The sequence below is a fragment of the Furipterus horrens genome, unplaced genomic scaffold, assembly GCF_987537825.1.
Source record: "Furipterus horrens unplaced genomic scaffold, mFurHor1.1.pri manual_scaffold_15, whole genome shotgun sequence".
Lineage (NCBI taxonomy): Eukaryota > Metazoa > Chordata > Mammalia > Chiroptera > Furipteridae > Furipterus > Furipterus horrens.
The window spans coordinates 3934346-3956433 of record NW_028327185.1 but is presented as its reverse complement, the minus strand read 5'-3'; the positions used below and the strand labels follow the sequence as shown (position 1 = coordinate 3956433).

At 42.1% G+C, this 22088-nt stretch overlaps 1 protein-coding gene across 2 annotated transcripts; it reads left to right on the top strand.

Annotated features, from left to right (window-relative positions):
• The first annotated feature begins 3854 nt into the window (after positions 1–3854).
• RGS18 (regulator of G protein signaling 18) lies at positions 3855–18137 on the top strand. Of its 2 annotated transcripts, XM_090263415.1 has the most exons (5): positions 3855–4094; positions 4551–4652; positions 5835–5896; positions 15751–15917; positions 17319–18137. In XM_090263415.1, the coding sequence occupies exons 1-5, from the start codon at positions 3976–3978 to the stop codon at positions 17574–17576; spliced, it is 708 nt and encodes a 235-aa protein (XP_090119541.1). In that variant the 5' UTR covers positions 3855–3975; the 3' UTR covers positions 17577–18137. The 2 variants fall into 2 exon arrangements, with proteins under 2 accessions (XP_090119541.1, XP_090119540.1); XM_090263414.1 differs by lacking the exon at positions 4551–4652.
• Positions 18138–22088: the final 3951 nt, after the last annotated feature.

Genomic DNA, 22088 nt, shown 5'->3' with positions numbered 1-22088 from the left:
GCACCTCAGTTGGGCCCTGCTTCCATTACCGGAAGTGCTGGTCTTCGGCCTCTTTGGTTCTTACCTCTGCCTCCAAAGAGGTCTTCTCTCTTCTGTTGTCCCAGCAGATCTGCAGTGGACACCGAGGACGCAGATGTCCTTAGGGGCTGGATGGTTTTCCCAACCTGCTTCTCACCTGTAGGCAGTTGGAGACCCAAGAGTTGAGTTTCAAACAATCACACACGGTCTAGCCCAGGCCCATGATGCCTACGGTGGTGAAGCTCCCAGAAAGCCCGCTGCAAATCGGGGTGATTCTAGCCGGTGCCAGATGCCATGAGCTTCATCCAGAGGAGGTTGGTAAATAATGCCTCTTTGTTGGCTTAGCTGTGGATCCTTGAGCCTCTCAGGCTCAGTGGGAGAGCTGTTTTGTCCAGTCAAATGGACATGCTATCACCTTAATCCATCAGGGGGTTTTAACAGTGGCTTTGACAGCCAGATCCCCGATTGCATTCTTGCTGCATGACTGAGTTTTAATCAACCTTTGTTGTTCAAGGAATTTCTCAGTATTATCTTTTGCAGGTCAGGGCTGAGAGGCAATTTCTTTTCCCAGTCCCACAACTCCTCACATTTTGGATTTTCTCTAAGCTCTTTCGTTCCTGCTTACACACTGGTTGATTATTTCTGAATCCACCTCTTCCTCTTTGTGTTTCCCAAACGCAGCCAACGGGGGCCAAAGCACATCCCTACGATTCCACTTCCCAAACACTTCCCTAAACTTACAAGGTCAGAAGATAAATTACCTGCATGGCACAGGATCACATTTGATGTTCGACTACGTGTTTTCCACTATGTAACATGGATGAGTATTATCTTAGCTTCTAGTAACAACTTCCTCACCACCCAAGCCAATGTCTTAAAGCAATGTAAAATATGTTGTTGAGTTATTAGAGCTTCCCACGCCAATTCTGTATCAGTTAGGGCAGGCTAGTTTAGGCTGTGGATGAAAGAGAGGGGAAGACAGTGGGGAAGGAGGGAAGAACAGAAGGGAGGAGAGGAGAGAGGGAGGGAGGGAGAGAGGGAAGAAGAAAGGAATAAAGAAAAAAGGAAAAACTCCTAAAGCTCCACACTTGAAGAAAACAGAGTTTTAGTTTTTGCTCACCTTGTATCTACACATAAGGAAACTGATCTGCCAAGTGAATTTCATATTATTGCGTATGTATATTGCTTTGTAAAGAATGACCACTAATTCAAAGCTTAAAACAAGACACATTTATTATCTCATTGGTTTTGTGGGTCGGGGCCTGGGCACAGCTCAGCCGGGTCCTGCCAGGATGTCCCGAGATGGCAAGCAAGGTGGGAGCTTGCCTACAACTTCTATGAAACTCAGGGTTCCCTTCCCAAATCACAGGGCTGCTGGCACTGTTCAGTTCCTTGTGGATGTGGGTCAGGGGTCCCCTTCTGATTGCTGACTGCCAGCCAGGGCCTGACCTCAGGTCCTCGGTGCCACTCTAATTCTGACACATGTCCCCCCGATACCGTTGTCCTCGCTCTTAGAGACTTCAGTACCCAGAACCATGCTTTGCCCGATACGCTTGGCTTATCAGTTTCTCAGCCTTATCACCCCAAAGATCTGTGTCTTCCACCCGACCTCACGCCCTCATCCACATCCTTATCTTGATTCACAGTGCGGATTTATTTGGTAAGCCCGCGCCCCCAACATTTACTGTGAAAGTGTCCCCGTCCCGTCTCTCTGTACGTCCCAGCTGATGACCCCACATGCTCCCTGCGCCTCTGTGCCCGCTGCCCCTCTGCATGAGGGTTTTCTCCGTATCTAAGCGCAGCTGTTTCTTCTCGGCTCAAGTATCGCCTTTCTTTTCAGCAAACTGCAATTTTTAAGTCTTTTTTACATTTTCAATTACAGTGAAAATACAGTATTACATTAGCGTCAGGTGTACAACACAGTGACGAGGCATTTATGCCACTAACAAAGTTATTTTTTCAGAAAAGCGGCGCATTCCCTGTCGGAGAGAAAGTACAACCTTTTTCTTATGAAATGTCGTAACAACACTGTTCGCTCTCTAGAACTGCTTCCTTCTCTCCTACAGCGTGAGGAGGGGTTTTTTGGGGTATTTAATTTTTTCTGATTTTTTTGTTTGGTTTTCCCCCCTGGCTCTTTTTATTGTTGACACTAATACAGATGTCCCCATTCCCCTCCTTTGTCCCCCTCCTCCCAGCCCGCCGCACCTCCTTCCCTGTCCCTGTCACCACACGGACTACGTCTGTGGGTCACATGTGCATGACCTTTGACTAATCCCTCCGCCTTCTCTCATCCAGTTGCCCCCCCCTCCCCCCCGACAGCTGTCAGTCCATCCCAGGTGTCCCCGCCCCTGTCTCTACTCTGTTCCTCGGCTTATTTTGTTCATCAGATTCCAGATGTACGTGAGATCATACGGTATTTAAAGTAAAGTTGGGTCAAGTCAATGTTATTGCTCAAGATTTACATACAGCAGGGTACCAAGGCTGTGTGTGAACATTTACGATGAACTTCAAAGGTGTTTTGCAAATGGCTTCAATTGTTTCCTGATATAAGAGAACGCGTTTGTGAAGCGTTTAAGTTAATACAATCAGGAAATAACGTCAGATTTCTAGAATTAGGTGGGTTACTGGAGTATGATTTGTCACATCAGGATGTGTGACCATCAGAAGCCGGCAATGACAGGCCCCTGCGTCTTGTGCGCGTGGTAAGAAGCAACTGGACAGTTTTACCCACATTCGGTGCCCAGAGGATTTACCTGAGTGCTGGTCCTGCTGCTTCGGCGTTTTTTAGAAAGCCTGGAAAGGCAGGACGTAAGCTGAGAACGGAAGTCTGGAAGGGGAGGGATTTGTTTTGTTTTTGTTTTTAATGTGAGAAGAAGGTAAGAGAGAAGAGATTTTTCTTTTCCTAATAGAAACAGAGCGAAGCCTGGTGACTGCAATACCATCTCATAAATCCATCAAGAACTGGAAGCTTATGCCATTTTAACCCACCTCAGGAAAATGTTCACACATATCTTTTAATTCCAAGTCATTTAACGTGCATTTAAACATGCTAGCCTAGCAAACTCTGACTGGTGATTTCCCTGGTGCAAATGAAATAGATCTGAACGGAGTAGGATTTGGGGAGAAGGAAGAAAGAAAATTAAAATTATTGCCTTCAGGAAAATAATACTTATATAACATAAAAAATGTTTAATAACTTTACCAAAAAATGCAAAGTCTTTTTAAAGAGTTTGAATCCGAGCCCTCACTCCTAATCCCGTCGTACAACTGCAGAGGGACTAGAGCATTCCCAACTGGTGATCAAAGGCCCGGAGAAGTTCATGTCGTCCACTGACCTCTGGGACTTGGGAAGAATAAGTCACTTGGTTTCCTTTTCTAAAAAAAAAATGAGTTACAGCTGGATCGGTATTTCTTAGATCTTCGGGTTTCATGAAACAGTTCCCAAAATGGAGGCTGAGCCAGCCCGGGGCTGCTGTTGCTTGTTTAATGAGGACAAAGTAGGCAAACGTGCGAACTGCCACCTCGAGGCGTGCGTGACACGGGACTTCGCCACCAGACCCCGGAACACACACTCCCACGTTACAGGGCTCCCGAGCAGCCCGTGTGGGAAACGACAGTCATTCGGGCCCAGGAAAGCACGTTCTGGCCGCACGAACGGGAAGGAGAAGTTGCCTGCGGTAGCCCCAGCCCTTATCTGGGGGACCAAGAGGCGCCTCGCAAAGCTGCGTTGTCACTTCCCTAAGCGACGGAGGCCTGGGCTGGCCTGTGGCCCCTCGGCTCTCCGTGTCTGCTCTCTACAGAGGCAGAAACACAGCTCTTGGGAACGCCTTTTCTCTCCAATTTCAAGCCTCGCTGACAGAGCCGAGCTCACTTTTTCTCCGACCGTGGATAACAGTGGAGCAGCATTTCCGAGGGAAGGATGGGATCCATTAGACGTCTCTGCTTTTTAGAGAGAAGATGGCAACATCATTGATTTTCTTTCCTCAGTTAAATATGTGCGAGTCAAAAGAAAAAACTTTCTTCAAGTTGATGCACGGTTCAGCAAAAGAAGAAGCAAGCAAAGAAGACAAAATCAGGTACCATGCTCATTTTTAAAATGCGCCTTATCCTTTTAAAAACATTACTGATGCCTCTTTGTTAGCCTTTGGTTTTAAAATAGCCAAGTGAAAATATATTGACTGTACTGACGCAACTGAAAATATGTTTTTATTAGAAGTAAACAACGCGGTTTAGTATTTTCATTTTTTCTTAAGTGCAAGTTTTAACTCCACAGACTGACGAGTAACGGTCTTTATTGAAATAGAACCTTAAATAATTTGCAGTCAGTGAGGAAAATAACGCATGTTTCCCATACACTGCCCTAACTCCTCTACGAACTGGCGGTTTGAGGGACGTTTTCCCAGCAAACTGTTGTAAATGTGGGAGGTGGGTGAGGACCGGAGTTGGAGCAAGCCATCCGGTCCCAACCTGACTGTCACAAGGAGAGGGTGTGGCATCCCGCACTCCCTGAGGCTAATACCTTTTCAACACAGAGCCAAGGACAAAAGAAACCGGCTAAGTCTTCTCCTGCAGAGAGCTGAGTTTCATGAGGAGCCGCACCTCAGCAGGGCGGGGCGCTTGGCCCGAGAACCAAGGTGAACAACTTTTCGTTATTTGGCAGGGGATGGGGTGTGTTTTGCTGCTTCTATCAAGAAAGACTTCAGAAAGAGAAAATCAGGGAGTTGCATTTTATTGGGAATTCCACAGTAATATAGGAAGGCTAGAGCTCTCTTTGCAGAAAGAACAGAAACTGTTCTATGAAATTTAACTACTTTAATATCTTAAAATAAATAATCTCGTAAAATGTAAAGTTGCTCTTCTAAAATTATAGATCCATCCATTTTAAATGATATGCCTTACTCCTGCTGAACGGATGAAATGCTCATTCAGAGTTTTCACACTGCAATATTGTCATAGAGAAGAGCTAATCATACCTTTCCTCGGAAGTCTGAAAAAATCTTCTAGAACTAACAGCAAGTACAGTGCACAAGGGGCTAGTTTGTCATTTTGGGCCATCTCTTTAATTCAAACAGAAAATGGAAAAGCCTTATATATTTGTATAATATAAATTCTTCTAAATGTGAACTATGGCCAATAAAAGGTCCAAGACAAATATATTCAACACTCCAAATTATCAACAGCACTAAAATATCTGTTGTATTAAAAATGTTCTCTATTTCTTATCCCTTTAAAACTCCATTAGTCAACTTCCTGTATCTGTTTTTAAAAAATTGCTGCCTATTGTGGTTAAGAGTTTCAAGGAAATTGCAGTTAAAAAAATGACTGAAAGATACTGTCAGTTTAGGTTCTTATATTTGCTGAATTAAGAAAGATAATTGACCTAATTTTTTCTTGCTTTTTAACTTAACACATGCTTAATATTTTCCTTAGGAAATAGTCAAAGGCAAAACTGAAAAGAAAGTTTACTGATGTTTCTGAAGTTTCCAATGTGAATATCATTTTCATTATGTAATAGTCAAAAGGGGAACCCTGTGAAATTGACTGAAAAGAGCATTCTTTTTTAAAAAAAATAATTTATTTGTTTCTTTGTTTATTTTTAGAGAGAGGGGAAAGGAGAAAGAGAGGGAGAGAAACATCACTGTGTGGTTGCCTCTCACTGGTGCCCCCAACTGGGGACCTGACGTGCAACCTAGTCATGTGCCCTGCCTGGGAATCAAACCAGCGACACTTGGTTCGCAGGCAAGAGCATTCTTGCCGCAGGTTCATAAACAGACTTTCTGCACACTCCATTATAACCCATGTTGTGTCTTGAACAGAGTCTGCCCCGAAGAAGCCATAAGATGGGCTGAATCATTTGACAAACTGCTTTCCCATAAAGGTCAGTGGTACTTTTCCCAAATATTTATTTCTTAATGGAAAATTATACAAAGTATGCATTTAACTGTACAGCAGATGCTGTCATAAAGACTGAGTCTGAATAATAATTTATAGCAATCTGAGTTTCTGATCAACAGAAACAACTAACTAATACCATAGTTGACTAAGGGCAAATATTTTTTAATTAGTCTCATTTTATAAAGAAGCATTTACTGTGGTTGAAATAGTATTTTTTGTGCTGTGGTTAATAAATTTTAATTTGTTTTTGACTTTTGAATAAGACCCTTGGTTTTATGAAATGCCAGATCACCCATGTGATTTTTATTAAGTGGCAAGAAATTTAAAGTAATTCCTTTAACAGACTTTCAGGAAACCCTCGCGAAAACAGTTTCTTCTAATTTTATAAGTGCTTTACTCTTCAGATCAGTCATCTGTTTTTAGGGCAGAACTTTCTAAACGTGAAGAACCAGGTGGGTGTGTCAAGGTGGAGCTTTGCAGGCGAGATGGGAGGTTAGGACCAACATTAGGTGCTCATGTGACTGTCTTACACTGTCACAGAGCACAGGCTAGAGGACAGGCTTTAGGGCCAGTCCACAAGGGGCAGCAGGTGAGAGAGCTTCCCAGGTCGGCACTCAGGTCCTGATCCGTCCCGGTAGCAGAGCCACCTGAACTAACTGGCACGGGGCTGGGCCACCACGGGGTTCCCTGTTCTCTACACCGACCCAGGCAGGCGCTGCTTGGGAAGCCACGCTTGGTCGTCACCAAATGTCCGAACACCTCCGCCAGCCCCCAGCCTTCCTTTGTCCCAGCGTCCCCATTTCCGACCTCATTTCTGAAACCAAAACCCTACCCAGCAATCCCGCAGGGGAAGCTAAGCAGGCCGCTCTGAGACTGTTCACAGCACCGGGGTGGCGTTCACATTGGGGGAGTCTACTGGAAGAAAGGGTTCTTATTTGGGGGGCAGCTGGGAGGGCTTTCATTCAGCCTCAAGTACTGTGTTGCATTTGTCTGCCCTCATTTTCTGTTTCTTCTCCTACTCAATTGTCTGTCCCTGTACAAGGCTTTGGTGACAGCTTTCCGTCCCCTTGAATTTAATGACCTAAAAATTCTATTTCTGCAGACGATTCCAGAAAATTTTCCCTCTTCCAATGAAAACAGACTCTGCCTTTGAACTGTAATATGAACTCAGAGAAAGAAGAATGTAGGTAGAGAAATGAAGCCTTAAATTTAGGCAAGGGGGTAGTCGATGACGATGAAGGGGGTAGGAAAGACATTTATGGTGAAAAATAGATAGCTTGTTACTCTTTCTTCCCTCTTTCCCTGTTACCTAATATTCTATTATTACTCCCTTTGGAGAAAAAGGTCAACAGTTTTCCTCGATTGCTCACTTGTCTGCATTCCTTATGTCCAGTCATTTCTGAACCACAGTTAAAATTCTTGCCAAGTTTACGTCAAACCTGGCCCATCCTCATTAATTCTGCTGCCACTCAATTGATCAACTCTTAAGACTAATCACAAAAGCCTGTGTGAAACCTGCCTCCATAATCCATGTCCCCTAGCTTTGCTTCTTAAAATCGTTTTCCCATTACTTCCAATATGTTGGCACATCCCACCCTTCAGCAAGGGGAAAACGCGGAGTGGAATTCCGCTATTTGTAACTTGACTGTCTGTTATAAGGAAGGTGTCTCTTCAGCTGTGAATCAGCTAACCCAGCATATCACCTGGTAAAGATAAGTATTCAACTAACATAACCAAACGCGCAGCAAGGAGACGTCAGAGCAGGGCCCCTTTGCGATCTGAGTCCGGGCTCTCTTCTGCAACATGAGGGGTGTATAACCCTCGCTGGGCTCCCTCACCACACTGACCTTCAGCCTCCTCTCCAGTAAATGGAGATGGCCGAGTCCGGAAACAGATTTTTGTCAGGACTAAATGAGATCGCCAATAAGGTACCAGTGACGGCTTGGCACTACACAAAGGTAGATGTTTACTGCTCTTACGAAAAACAGCAACAAGGAATTTAATCACTGCCGTCTGTCTTCCAGTTCCCTCACTGGGTCAACACCATGCACAGGGTTAGCTTTCAGTTGAAGTGGGTACGCAAGCTGGATTTACTCCTCTAACGTAATAAACAGGCGCATAACAATTTCATTATCCTCTCACAGCCCATTCAGAGAGGGAGAAATGTTAGCGGGGACACCGAGTCCTACAGAAACCCCCCGCCTGGCAGTCTGCAGCCATTCTACCTGACAAGCGGTCAAAACCAGACAAACAAATAAATACATCTGCTCCCTTTCACGGGTGAAAATTCTAGAGACTGTGAGGCAGCAGCACTTTGAGTCCAGAAAGGGTAACACAAATAACAAAAAATCAGCGCTGACCCACTGGGACGTAATTATCAGCGCTCATGATCAAAGTGGTAATTAAATTACATTGAATTCTCCAAAAATTATGTGACTGGGATGCTTTTAATCAGTCCTCCAAAATCCAATTATTTCAACTGCGAAGCTTATTGCAACATTAAATTATAAAGTTTAAAATAGTCAGCTAAAAATATTTCTTGATAGCAATGGTTAAATTCCGCTTAGTTCTACTGACCTGACTCTAGGCCAAAGGGAGGGGGGAGGGGAATCTTATAGTTCTGTACATACACACACACAGAGTTCAGGAAAGACCTTGCTCTATCAAATTTTATAGAATTTCCCTTTGGTTGAATGTTTCTCAAATTCTGTATGTCATAGCTATTAAAAGTAAATAAAAATCATATTAAATTTAGTCCAATGGGACATGAAATGATAAACAAAATAGAATAGAAATATGAGTGTTCAGTTTGACAAAATGGCTGATATTAAAACCACTGGAGACTGGTTATTAGCATCCTTAGAAATGGAGCTGCAGAAGAGATGGTTCTTACTTTAGATTTTAGAGGATTCATCAAAATTCACCATCTGGACAAGGAGGGAAAGAACATCCACGCAGAGAGCCAACACGGGCTCAGGGAACCAGCCGACACAATGAATTTCGGGAACTAATAGGAAGTAGTTCCTCACTGAGAAGCAAAGTTGGAAAACAAAGGGGGCATGAGGTCGTGGGCAACAGGCAGACGGGACTGAAGCAGGGAGAGAACACGCTTGCTGTCTTCCACGGAAGCCGAAAAATATCCGTGCAGCTCCCTTTCCTCGTGTGTTTCCCTAATTCACTCTTAAAATGTCATTTCATTCTTTTAAATTTCAGAAAACACAGTAGGTAAAAATCCAAGGAAATCTAAACAACAAATGGACTTAAATAACAATGATGTGTCAGTATTTCATAACAGCAGGGAACTGAATGTGAGCATATGGTAACTGTGCTATCTTATAACTTCTCTGTAAATCTAAATCCATTCTAAAATCACTTTTAAAAATAACCTCAAATATATTATTTAGTAAGTTATTGGAACTCCTCAAAAATTCAACTGCTATTCCCCATTTGTTTCTATGCAGATATTAGAATAATTTTTTCTGCCTTCCCTGTTTATCGGCCAATTAGCCAGTAATTGCAAAATGAATCATAAAAATCTATAACTTAGTTACTTATATCATTAATAATTTCTAAATGTTGTTTAATAAAAATAAAAAGCATGAATAAATAAAAAAGCTAACATCAGCCTATATCTGCCATTCATAATCATCAGTCTTTTCCCTGATTAACTGTATGAAAGTAAATACTATCAACATGAAGTTAAATCAATTCCAGTAAAAGAATTTATATATACATTATACTCCTGCATACATATGTATGTTATGTACACGTATGGATACAGTTCTGTGTAAAACATCTTTGAAAGTAAAATACTGCTGCTAAGTATATGTAATTTTGAAAACAACTGGCTAAATACATGGAAAAAAATGCTAAAGCACTTGTGATGTATCGTGTGGGCTTTAGAACGCCATTAAAGAGATTATACAGATGTGTGCAAGATCCCAACAGGTGGAAGAAGCGGTCATTTTTGAGCAGAGAAAAAGGTATGGAAAGGATCTGAGAAATACAAGATTTTGGCGCAACCGAAAGGCACGCAGTTCACGTGTCCTGAGGCAGAGTAGTCAGCAAACACACAGGGACATGGAGCTGGGCACAAACTTGGCAAGAGTTTGCTAGAAAGCTACCTAATGGGTGGAGAGGCAGAACTCTCTGCCAGGAACACGGACGACCTACAAGGCTGTGAGGACTACAGAAGCAGCTAACCTCAAGCTAAGGGCTCTTTGGGAAAGAAAGTGGACAGACTTGGTGACAGATTGTATGTGTATGTATGTTGTAAAGTGAGGTGATAGATAAATAAGAGATGAAAATAAAAGGATGGGCCCGAGATCCCCAGATGTTCTTTCTAGAACAAGAGGAAGACAATGGTGCCTTTGACAGATGAGAATTAGAGGCAAAGAATATTCGTGAGCAGATACCAGGGTAGAGTTTGAACTCACTTAGTTGCTGGAAACTTGATCAGAAGTCTCGCAGGGCTGTGGAGGCGCAAACCTAGAATGCGAACGAGGGTTTGAGTATAGACAGAGCTTCGAACCATCTCACACGGCTTATAACTGACATGACAGAGAACTTCCTGTGCAAGGAGTCCCCACCATCCATAGAGCCCCTTCCGACTGCTGTCTAACTGCTTACTGTACTTGCACCCTTTTTTCCACGCACGGCAATCATTCCAATATTTTAACGTTTTTACGAATGACTATTTGCTTGGACTTTCGCTCCCTGAATTGTGGTTCTTTTGAGCTTAATCTTGAGAATAATGTATCATAGGTAAGACAGAAGTAAAATACATATGTCTTTACAGCCCCTTGATTTTAAAGGGTAAACTGATTAGACTGTGGAAACCAGTTAGGACTGGCATTGAGGAAAGGCTACCAGGAAATGAGCGCTTCTCTTTTGGGGAAGGAAATGAGTACTTCCCTTCACATATTCCATCTAGTGGTTTTTGAAGTCGCTCTTCCCAATTTCCAGTGGCCAATTTTCTGCAAGACATGGGATTCTAGTGTTCTGCCAACTTTCATTTCTGAATCAAGCTTACCCATAACACACGCCCAATTTCTTAATTATCTAAGTGGCAAAAATAAGTAAAGCCCACCTTCCATTATAAATGAATTGCATATACAAATTATTGCAAAAGTAACTGCAACGTGTGGCAGCAGGTCAGGAGCCATGAAGCCACACGTCGGAGGGGAAACAAGGCGCCCTAGAGCTGAGGATGTGATACCGCGTGTGGCTTCCAGCTTCAGAGTAGCGTGACTTTGGTTTCATCTGGTTTCTCGGCATCAGAAAACGAGTCCAGCAGATGCCCGAGTTTCCATTTTGAAACATGCCATGCCAAGCATGTCATTCTGATCTCGGGTTCTAACGGGAGGCTTTGGCAGCTGCGTTCACCACCGCTGCTGGCTAAAGTACTGTTCCGTAAGTGACAGCCTCCGTGTGACAGATGGCTCCGTTGTGACTTGCCTGAACGCTGCTGCCAGAGCAAGAATGAGAAACAGGAAGTAACTAATGTGCTCGGATTATCTTGCACAACCTGGCACGTCACTCTTAAAAAAGTAATTTACTTCGACTTTTAAACAAATGAAGTCCTTCCTCATTCAACATGAGTTGCTTTCCTGACTCAGTATTTACTCTTCTCCGTTGCATTCCTGTGATGGCAACAAAGTCCGTGCACTCTTGATGAACTCGTCCTGACTCTCTTAGCATGTGGCACTTTTCCCAGTGACACTCGTGCCGTGAGTTCCTTTTGAATGTCTGTGTCAATCAAGTTCAAGGCTATCCGTGGTGGCAAAGGGCTTGCGTCATATTCCGGGCACAACAGCCAGCAGCTAGTCCACAGTCATACTTGGAGAATTAGTGAGGGACTGTATTTTCAGGAACATTTGCGTTCTTTGCTGAAAGACTTCTATCTGCATTTCTTGCACGCTGACCTTTCTCTGTGGCTCCAAGCAGACCGGACGCCCTGCAACGGTCCATCTTAGTCCTCGGCACACGTATGCTTGTCTTGTCCTGTCTGATCCCTCCACACCCTCCATTGTTGGAACTTCATTGTTTCACAGTAGTTTGGTGGGAAAGGTTCTATGTCGTATACAAAGTAAACCTGGGTATCGCTTACCAGTTGCGGCGTGTGAAGCAACTGAACTCTCTCTGAAGCCGTTTCTGCATCTGTGGAAGTGGGCGTACCGGGCCTTACTCCGGGGGCGGGCATGAAAATTAAATAACTGTGCCCATCATAAGCACGGAGCCAGCCCCCAGACCTTGCAAACCCTCCAAGTTTCTCACTCTTGTAATGAATATTGCATTTTCAGTCTAAAATACAGTCCTTGGGTTCATACTAGGTAGTTCATACATTTTTAAAAGACAGATGAAAGACGTTATTTTTTAATAAGTAAGGACCAAGTTCAGTTGCCTCGCACATGGATTATCCATTTTAGGTGTCAGTGCAAGGAGTTTCATTAAAATTGAGATTTATGAGTAAGAAAAGTAATGGTCATATCCTCCTAAAACTGTGGCAATTATTAATAAACTCACTTGAGGAAAAATTTGGCATTTAAAAACTGATCAATCTGTGCTTGTATATACATGACGAATGGAGAGAATGAATGGAAATCTAGTTCTTTTCCTCACTGGGGTCTCAGTCACTTTGCTTCTGTCCCCGCATTGCAAGGGAGCAGGCACTTCATTTCACCCACTTTGCTTCGGTTTCCCTGGAGTCGTAACAGGGGGACAGGCAGGAACAAGGCCTTTGCTGGGGGATGGGGCCGAAGCCAGAGCCGCACCCTAAACAGACGGAGCACGGACACCCAACATCATACCTGAGTGTCAGCAGGGCACACTTCTCACGTGACCGCCTTGTGTTCTTTTAAGTAGGGTTCCCCAAAAATGCTCCCACAGCCATGCTGTTGCCTTGGTTTCTACTGCCCCCTAATATCCAGCCGAGGAGGTCTCTCCAGAAATCTACTTTACAGCTACCAAGCCAATAGGAAATTTCATATTTCTGTTTTTAAAAAACGCAAAGAAGCTATCAGTTCTGACATAGTTATTGGGGGCAAATTGAGAGAGGTAGTTTTTTAAAAGAATTTAAGCCAGTGTAAACTGGATGTCGTTCGGCGAGGAAAAGGACACACATTTTAGAAATCTGAGAAAGGGAGTATGGGAGTTAGTTAAGCAGTGGTTTTTCATTACACTAAAAATTTACCCGGAGGGAAATCCTCAGGGATTTTTTAAGCTCGGGCGGAGCCTGGGGCGTGACCACTGACCTGCCTGCTTGGTTCCGACCAGCTGGTCTGCAGGTCGCCGTTTGCTTTTCCACACCCAGACATCGTCCACATTTCAGATTCTCCTTCAGTGCTGACTCAGGGGTTGAAAGGCTGGTTGCGCCTTCATCTCTGGTTTCCTTCCAGAATCATCATAGAAGAGGAAGGAAGACAAAAATTAAAAGACAACAATGAAACCAGAGGTTAGGCAACCAAACCACCTTTCCAGTCGCAGAAATAGAAAAGGGAGAGGTTTCCATCCTCCTGCCAACGAGTCTAAGGGCTGGAAAGGGTGCAGCCACAGCGTTTCCAACAATCAAAGGAACATCATCTCAAACAGTAGCAGTGACCCAAACTGCTTTTGTACAAGTTCAGGTCCTGAGATACAGAGGGGGGAGGAATTATGGGGAACAAAAGCAAACAGGACACCCTAAAACACAAGACTCTCAAGCCTCTGCTGAGAGAACAGACCCTGGCAAACCCCACCCTCCTGACTTCCTTCGGTTCATTTTGGCAGCAATTTTGGCTTAAAAATATTAAAACCAGAAACAGATCATTAACTTCATTCTGAAGTATACAGCTTCTTAGGTATCTGGGGGAAATCGCTCTGTCAAAATTCTTTAAAGAAACATCGCCCATTCATACTTCTCTGTGACCTTCTGAAAAAGTACCCGGCTCCGTTTGAAAAGCGCATCTTGACAATGAAACACTGAGCGGGAGAAACGAGAACGAACACGGCTGAACATCACGCATTGCTCATTCTGGTTCCTTCCCAGAGATCAGAATGTGTTGACTCGTTCAGGAACCGCTTAGCACTAAGGCCGCCTTAAGACGGCCGTGTTTGACCAGGACTTAGCTCACTGACCTCTAATGACTGCGGACACACTGAGTCCCGTGCCAGACGCACGGTGACTCCTCAAATTCTCGCTGAGCCGCATGCTTGCTTATCCTTCTAGTTTCTTCACTAGCACTTAACCACCACCATCTGGGCTCTGGGTCCATTTCCTGGGGAAAGGAAATGGCAGCATCTCTCGTCTCTCCAGTGACAAAGGAGCCGTGGGCAGAAGGGTCCCACGTGACAGTCCTCATGGTGATGGTTGGCGCCATCCCATACCTGATACTTGGGGGATTTCCTATGGATTGTCACAGCTTTTCTGGCTACTTATTTCTTAAACAAGTTCCTGGATCTCTAATATATTCAAAAGATTGCTCACAAACATTGGCAAAGAGGCCAAGGTCTACAGGCGGGGGTGATACCTGGTGGCGTGTAAAGCGTGATTGGAGGCTCTATTAGTTTTCTGTGGCTTTTTAACGATTTATCACAACATCAGTGACCTAAAATAACACAGATTTATTATCTTACCATTCTGTAGGTCAGAGGGCAGTGTGGGCCTCACTGGAAAACAAACAAAATGAAACAAGGTGTCAACAGGCTGTTTTCCTTTCTGGGGGTCTAGGGAAGAATTCCTTTCAGTCATTTGGGTTTGGGGCAGAATTCCGTTTTTTGCAGTTTGGGGCCCGATCTCCATTCCCTTGCTGGCTCTGTGCCAAGGGCCATGTCCTCTTCCTAGGACCCACCATGTCACCTGGCTCATCGCCACCTTCTTCAATTTTCAAGGTCAGCAACGGTCCTTCCCATGATGCACCGCTCTGACCCACACTTGCCTCTCTCTCCCACTTGTAAACACCCCCGGCAGGTAGCAGACTCACAGGTTCCGGGGAAGAGGGCACGGACGGCTTTGGAGGGCTGTTCCCACGCCTACGGCAGGACGCACTGCCTTCCAGAGCAAGGTGCATCGCTACGATGTCTTTGTTTGTTTCAACAGTGAGACCGGGAGCAACCGAACTTACCTGAAACTCAGTGTCCTCATCTATGGAAATGAATACGGGGCATGTCGCAGGCAGGAGGGTACTCAGCCCTCGGCCCTCAAACCCTCTCAATGTGTCATAGATGCTAGACCCCTTAAGGACCGCCACACTTCTGCCAGAAGAGGTGTCCCCTTCTTGTTTCGTTCTAGGTTGAACTGCTTACGTCAGAAACAACCACTGACTGTGGGATAGAGTTCAAGAGGGCAGTGAACGTGAGGAATGAATATAAGTGAAAATGAGTTGAGCAGACAAACCCTAGAAATGGGGTTTTCAACAGGGAGACCCAGAGTCTTAAGTGCCAGAGTCTGGTCTAGAAGGGGTTGGGGCGGGATATTGGTGGGATGGCTTCTCGGCTTTATAGAATGATCACCACCACCCTTGCGCGCGTGCACACACACACACACACACACACACACACGCACACACACGCCCAGGAACAGGCATGGCCGAAATAGACCCAAAGCAACGTCCAGAATAAGGGTCTTACTCAGGTCTAAGTATGATACCAGCCTCATTTCAACAGTTGAGAAGATTATAGCTAATTTCTATGAGGACCCTCATGTTCAAGATGTGTGTTGCTGTTCTGCCTTAGAGAGAAGACCAAGCTGCTCTGTTAGTTCTTCCAGCTATACTTTAATTATCAGCTAGTACATTTTCTCATCATTAATATTTAATAGTTAAAATATGTCACTTTTTTTTTTTTTTTTTTTTTTGCTAGATGGGCTGGAGACTTTTACCAGATTTCTTAAAACCGAATTCAGTGAGGAAAACATTGAATTTTGGAAGGCTTGCGAAGACTTTAAGAAAAGCAAAGACCCTCAACAAATTCTCTGTAAAGCAAAAGCAATATATGAGAAATTTATCCAGAATGATGCTCCACAAGAGGTAAACATGATTGGAAAAATGTACAACTGTCTGAAAAATTTTAAAAAAGATCTACCTTCCTCAAATGGGTATCTCCATACATTCCCCCAGAAAGGTTAGGATATTGTTGAAGCATAATGGGTGTTTATAGATTTCTCCATACATACAGAATGTGTTGTAAGATATTGCCATGGGAGAAAGGTATAATTGAAGTCCCTCCTCAGGGTTATCTTTTATTCTAGATTAAAAGTAAATAACCACTTGCAGCATTTAGACTCAGTCACTTCCCCACATTAATCACCTTAGCATGAGCAAGCTCTCATTGAAGCTAAAGATTTCGGTACGCAACAAAAGCAGGAGAACTCAAGAACTTTGCTATCACGTACCACTTCAGTGTTAGCTGGCCTACCTATACAGCCCTACATTTGCCCCAACATGGTTATTCCCTAGGATAGACTAAAATCATTCAAATAGAGACATGAGGGAAATGTATTTTGGCAACGGTTCAAGTGGAAACACAAGTGTGGCTTTCTTTGTCTGGAGGCTCAGTGTGAGATAATTGCGTGATACAATTGCTAAGGTGGCTATAAAACTAGCAACTATTACCTATCCTCAAAGGTGAATTCAGTAGAGTTTTTATATTTTTATTATGTGTCCAATAGATAGTGTTTCTTCACTGAAGTGGTAGACCTGGGAGTCTCTACCATTAAGAGTTCTGCTTGGCTACAAATTAGTTTTGTCCAAGAGGTAACATTGCCCACGTAGATATTGGTCCACAAAAAATGATGACTGTTCTTGCTTCAGTATGTTTTATTCTGTCCAGCAATTCAATGTATTATTCTGTATTTTCCCAATGCCAACTTATATACAGACCCCCCCAAATGGGAGCTCATGGTATGTGTTACCCAGGAGGGGAAAAGAAAGACCCCCCCACCTGAAAGGCACCACATCAGAGCCACATGTATCAATGGTGCTGGAATAAAAAGCATGAAAGGATTTTCCATCTTTAAAACAGATGCCTTTTCAGCATGATTTTGCTTGTTGAAAAGTACCACAACATAACAAAAACAGCGCTGGGATGAAACAAAAGCCGCACATTCAAATCCCAAACAGGCCGTCACTGAGCGTGATTTTTTGCCTGATTAAAAGTGAGCTGAACCTAATGATCTCTATGACACTTGCTATTACCACATCCCATTATTCTTAATTAGCAGAGAGAGGGCAGGCCAGCAGCAGAGGGAGACAAGAGGCACAGGGAACATCAGCCCAGAGTCAATCATCCGACCCCCAGACCCAGACAGGCTGATCACCCAAGCCCCTAAGCCCCGTGCCCACCCCAACACTGAAGAGCTCTGTACTGTTTCTCAGTAGTGCTGACTTCAGCACATTGACCATAATGACACTTTTTTTGAAATTACCCAGGTTAACCTTGATTTTCACACCAAAGAACTCATTACTAAGAGCATCACCCAGCCCACCCCCAACAGCTTTGACGCTGCACAGAGCAGAGTGTATCAGCTTATGGAACAAGACAGTTACAAACGTTTTCTGAAATCTGACATCTATGCAGACTTGATAGAAGGAAGACCTCAGAGACCAACCAATCTTAGAAGACGCTCACGTTCATTTACCTACAACGAGTTCCAGGGTGTAAAGTCGGATGTCTCCATTTGGCTATAAGGAAAATTAATTTTGCTCCTTTTGGCAGCAAGCTTGTGTATCTGCTTCTCAGACATAGCGTATGTTCACAAATGGGTACATCATTTAAAATAAAATGCATCACGTAAAAGGATTTTGAGAAGGTAAATCAAAATGTTTATTCTAACAATACATACTGTTCCTGTCAATAAGCTCTACGACAACTTCCATTTGATTTCATTCTATTCCTAATCAGAAAAATAAATATAATCAAAAAATAATATATATGATACCTGAAACTATGAAGTAAATTCATTGAAAGATCTATAGATAAAAAATTTATCTATATCATTCTTAAGCCTATCTATCATGAAATATAATAAATACATTTTCCAAAAAAAAGGTACATGATCATGAAAAAGACAAGAACTTTGCAACTGAGTCTATTAATTTATTTTTTGCTAGCCAATTTAGGGCATATTTTATTCTTTTCTATTTTTTGTTTGTTTTCCTCTCCAGGTGATTATTTTGTCAAGGATGTTAAGTAAAAGAAGTTTTCCGGGTATTATACCTACACATAAATAGATAATATATCAACAGTTTGATTTTTAAGAAATAAATAACAATTCTAATTATTCTTCAGTCTCCTGAATAAGTATGATTTCTCTGCCATGTTACACTATTTCTCCCTCATTAAGGAACATCCTTAGGCAAATGCTGCAAATAATATAAAAAAGATAATATTTATACTTTAAAGAAAATATTGATTTGAAAATTAGGGTTACAAATAACAAATAAAAAGTAATTGGAGAGAAATAAAATTAATACAATAACTAAATAGTATGCTTTTTCAAATCACATGAAAAGCATTTTTAATCCTTGAATACTGAAAATATTATTGTTTATTCCACCACCGATCAGAATCTGCCTAAAAACAAATAATATATCATTTAATTTTCATTTTCTCATTTTTCACACAGAATCTCTGAAGCTTTCAAAAACTCAGACATAACTTAGGGCCTCCATTTTCTTAAATGCCTGAGTCAGAAAATGCATCTCCAAAGGCAGGGTTGCATAGCGACCACAGGAAATATGTATGAGTGTCTAGTAAGTGTCAGGACTCTCTTCTGCTAACGCTCGGTAGCAGGGGAGTATATCCAATACACCAACCTCTCAAAGAAGTCATCTGATTTCTTTTCCCGGAAACTGAACCTTAAATCAGAACTTAACGTGACTCTATGTTCTTTCCTTCAAATTTATTTTTGCTGATATTATAAATATATGTAGTAAACATACACACACATATGCATAATTGTGGCTAGAAATACAAACTAAATTTTAAAATCAATTGTTTTCAATTTTATTTTATATGTAAAATGTCAAAGACACTACAATTTAATGGTAATGTTAGCAGCAATAAAATTCAGGTGATTTTACTTTGTGGAAAAATGAACTATGTATACTGGCGTGGTATCTGAACTTGTTAGCCATGGTTTTAATTGTATGCGTACACATATATATGCACACAGTTCCAGATGTCCAGACTTTTGGAAGAACGAAGATACTCAATAATTAGTTTTATAATAGAATTGCATATTTAATTCAATAAATACTCAATATTAAAATACTAAATTTAGATAGTTCTGTCTGGCTTTTATGCTGAGAATATGCATTACATATTAAATGAGTTAATCTCTTAAAATCACTTTTAAGTATAAGCTACCTTAATTTTTGTATATTTAGTTGGATAATTTTTAGAAGATTTAATTGGAGCTGTTGATTTATTCTTTTGTCTTATAAAACCCTCATTGCTTCTTTTTAATACTTTCTAATTGCTTCCAATATTTTAATTCATCTATAAAATAAATGCAGGGATGACTAACACCGATTAAAATTAACATGCTAAAGAGAGAAAGTTGAAACTGATCACGGAGATTAACTTCTGTCTTCCATGTTTTAAGGCTGAATCTTTGGCAAAAATATAAATGGGGTTATTTGCTCAGGTATCTTCAAAGGGTAAGTGATGATTCAAACCAGACTTCAACAAGACCAAAAAAAACAAAAACAAAAAAACATTCAGATACCAAATGCAACACTACAATGATAAATTAGCACGTTTTTGATGCACATATCCTTTAAAATATCTCTAATTAAGCTACACAAAATAAAAGAGCATCAGAGATCATACCAAAATCAGTGAGTCATACAGAAAGAAATGCAGACTTTCACAGAAATGGGGGGCAGGATTAGGGGTGAAGGGCAGGGGAGAACCAGAGAGTTAATACCTATGAAAACTTCCTCGAATAAGAAAGAATTTTGCATATCTATTAATATGTTGTATGTAACTGAATTATAGACTTTATTAACCATTATTCGATCTATTCAGTTTTTTATTTTACAAGCCCTCAACTCAACAAGCTTGATAAATTTACTACTTCCTATGTTATTATTCTTTTCTCTACTTCTTTTAAAATTAAAATTTTTGAAAAATCAATTGAGTCTCATGTGATGTTACAGACGAGATTATTTTCTCTCTCAGACTCTGGCTTCCTCAAGTAATAGTTTATTGAGATTATTCTATAAACTCTCTCTTTAAACATGGCTGACACACAAAACTTTTCCTGAGTGCAAAGATAAACACCAATACTTCCATTTTTTATTCCATGCATGACATTACATGCAAAAAAGCATTTTAATATGAAAATTGAATCAGGATGTTTAGATAAAGGAAGGACGATCCATGTAATACGATTTCACGGTTTTGAAAATAAGTTTCCCTTCTTTAGAATGCAAGACATCAGTGCCACCAAGCATCATATGGGAACAGCAAATTTAGGAGGCAGCTGAGATTCTGTGAACAGAAAATACACACAACCTGCAGTTTTATTTTCCTCAGAAATCACCGGGATTTAGAAGTACCCTAAAACGCTCTCAGATAAAACAAAAAAATAGTTTATTACCTATAACTACATGCAAAAAAAGGGTTTTTTTTTTGTTTCTTTGTTTCTAGGTATTTAAGACTCTTGTTTGTTTCTTAGTATGTATGTTATTAGCCGTCCAAATTGAGGATATTCGAATATTTACAGAATTAAATCTCTTTCTCTCAATATGTGTTACACTAATTTCAAGCAGCCTAAGGAAAATGTCACATATGCCAGTATTTGGTGTAAAAAGCCCTGTCAAATCCCGATAATATTAGAGCTAATTGTTACAGGTGCTTTTTTCCTGCTGTATGCCAACATTTTAAACAGCACTATTTCCTTTTCATCCTGAGCAAACAAACTCTGTTAACATTTTAATTTTTTTTTTTTTTTTTTTTACCAATTACCTAGACTTTCATTTCATTCTGAAACAGGGCTGATGCCTTGGTGACTTGAAATGCCAAAGGCTTCTCTGAAACCTGAAGAGTGTAGAGGAGACATTTTCTGAAAAGGGACATTTCCTGAGCAGGTTCGTTTCGCAATTTAATTTCTTTCATTGAGGTAAAGGTCAGTGTGAGGCTCTAAGGAAGTTAATTTGCAAGAGGAACGCACATGGAATGTGAAAATAATATGGTATAAAATATTCATAATTCAAGCTTTTAAAACCAACCTCAGGGCTAAGAAAGCAATTATGGGAACTGGCTCAACAATGACAACAAACTTTGTTCTGATGGTGTCAACTAAGATGCTCATTCTGGGAGACGGGCAGAGACAAGTCCTGTAAAATGACAAATTCTAGAACGAAGCGTTCCTTTGAAACGCCCCTTCCTAAGTACACGGGCTTTGCGAGATGTTCCCCACCGCCACGCGTGTCCTCCGCTGACACGGTTCTCTGTGCAGTTCTGCCCGTCCCACCAGGCTGTTAACACCAGTGTCCGATGTCTGCTGACGACCTCTTTGCGTCTCAGGGTTTTCTGATCATGACAGCCAACACTCATTGCTTTACCGGCTACACCCCATGCTGGCTTATCTGAACAGGACTGAAATTGCATTTGTATTCACAACAATAGGGCAGCCACCTGGTGATCTGTTTCTCTTAAAAATCAACTCATGTTAATAAAAGTGTCATGGAATGACAGTCTCAGGCTCAGTCCAGTGATTCCTGCCCCGCTCCCTTCAAATAAGACTAACAAGTCTTGATGTTTCTTGATTAAAAAGTCTGATGTTCTGCAATCCTACGGTGCATGTGCAAGAGTTTCTTGGCATTTTTATAAAGTATCCTCTAAAATATTAATTCAGAGACGTGATCCCCTTTCTCTGCTGATCTGAACGGCCGTGACGCCTAAAAAGGGCACATTGCGTGGCTCCCGCGCGCTCCTCCAGGGTCCTCCCCAGAGCCAGTGGCCCTCGGTGTCAGACCTGCCTCTCCCGGGGCCCCAGACCTCCCCGAGGCCCTCTGCCTCCCTCTCTCCGCCCTCGGCCACCCCACCCGCCGGGGCATCCCTGGCAAAGACTCCGGATTCCTAGCCGTTTCCTGGGCTTATTTCTGGTGGTCGGCCCGATTCTGAGAGGGGCCCTCAAATGTCTCAAGTTTCTCACTGCCCGGTGCACAGGCCTTACATAATCATCTGAC

What these genes read in the sequence shown, in the direction of transcription:
- RGS18 (XM_090263415.1), top strand. Translation starts at nt 3,976, where the DNA reads ATGGCAACATCATTGATTTTCTTTCCTCAGTTAAATATGTGCGAGTCA. An exon ending in CAAACTGCTTTCCCATAAAG is followed by an intron (nt 5,897 to 15,750) that starts GTCAGTGGTACT and finishes TTTTTTTGCTAG; the next exon opens with ATGGGCTGGAGACTTTTACC. An exon ending in AGAATGATGCTCCACAAGAG is followed by an intron (nt 15,918 to 17,318) that starts GTAAACATGATT and finishes GAAATTACCCAG; the next exon opens with GTTAACCTTGATTTTCACAC.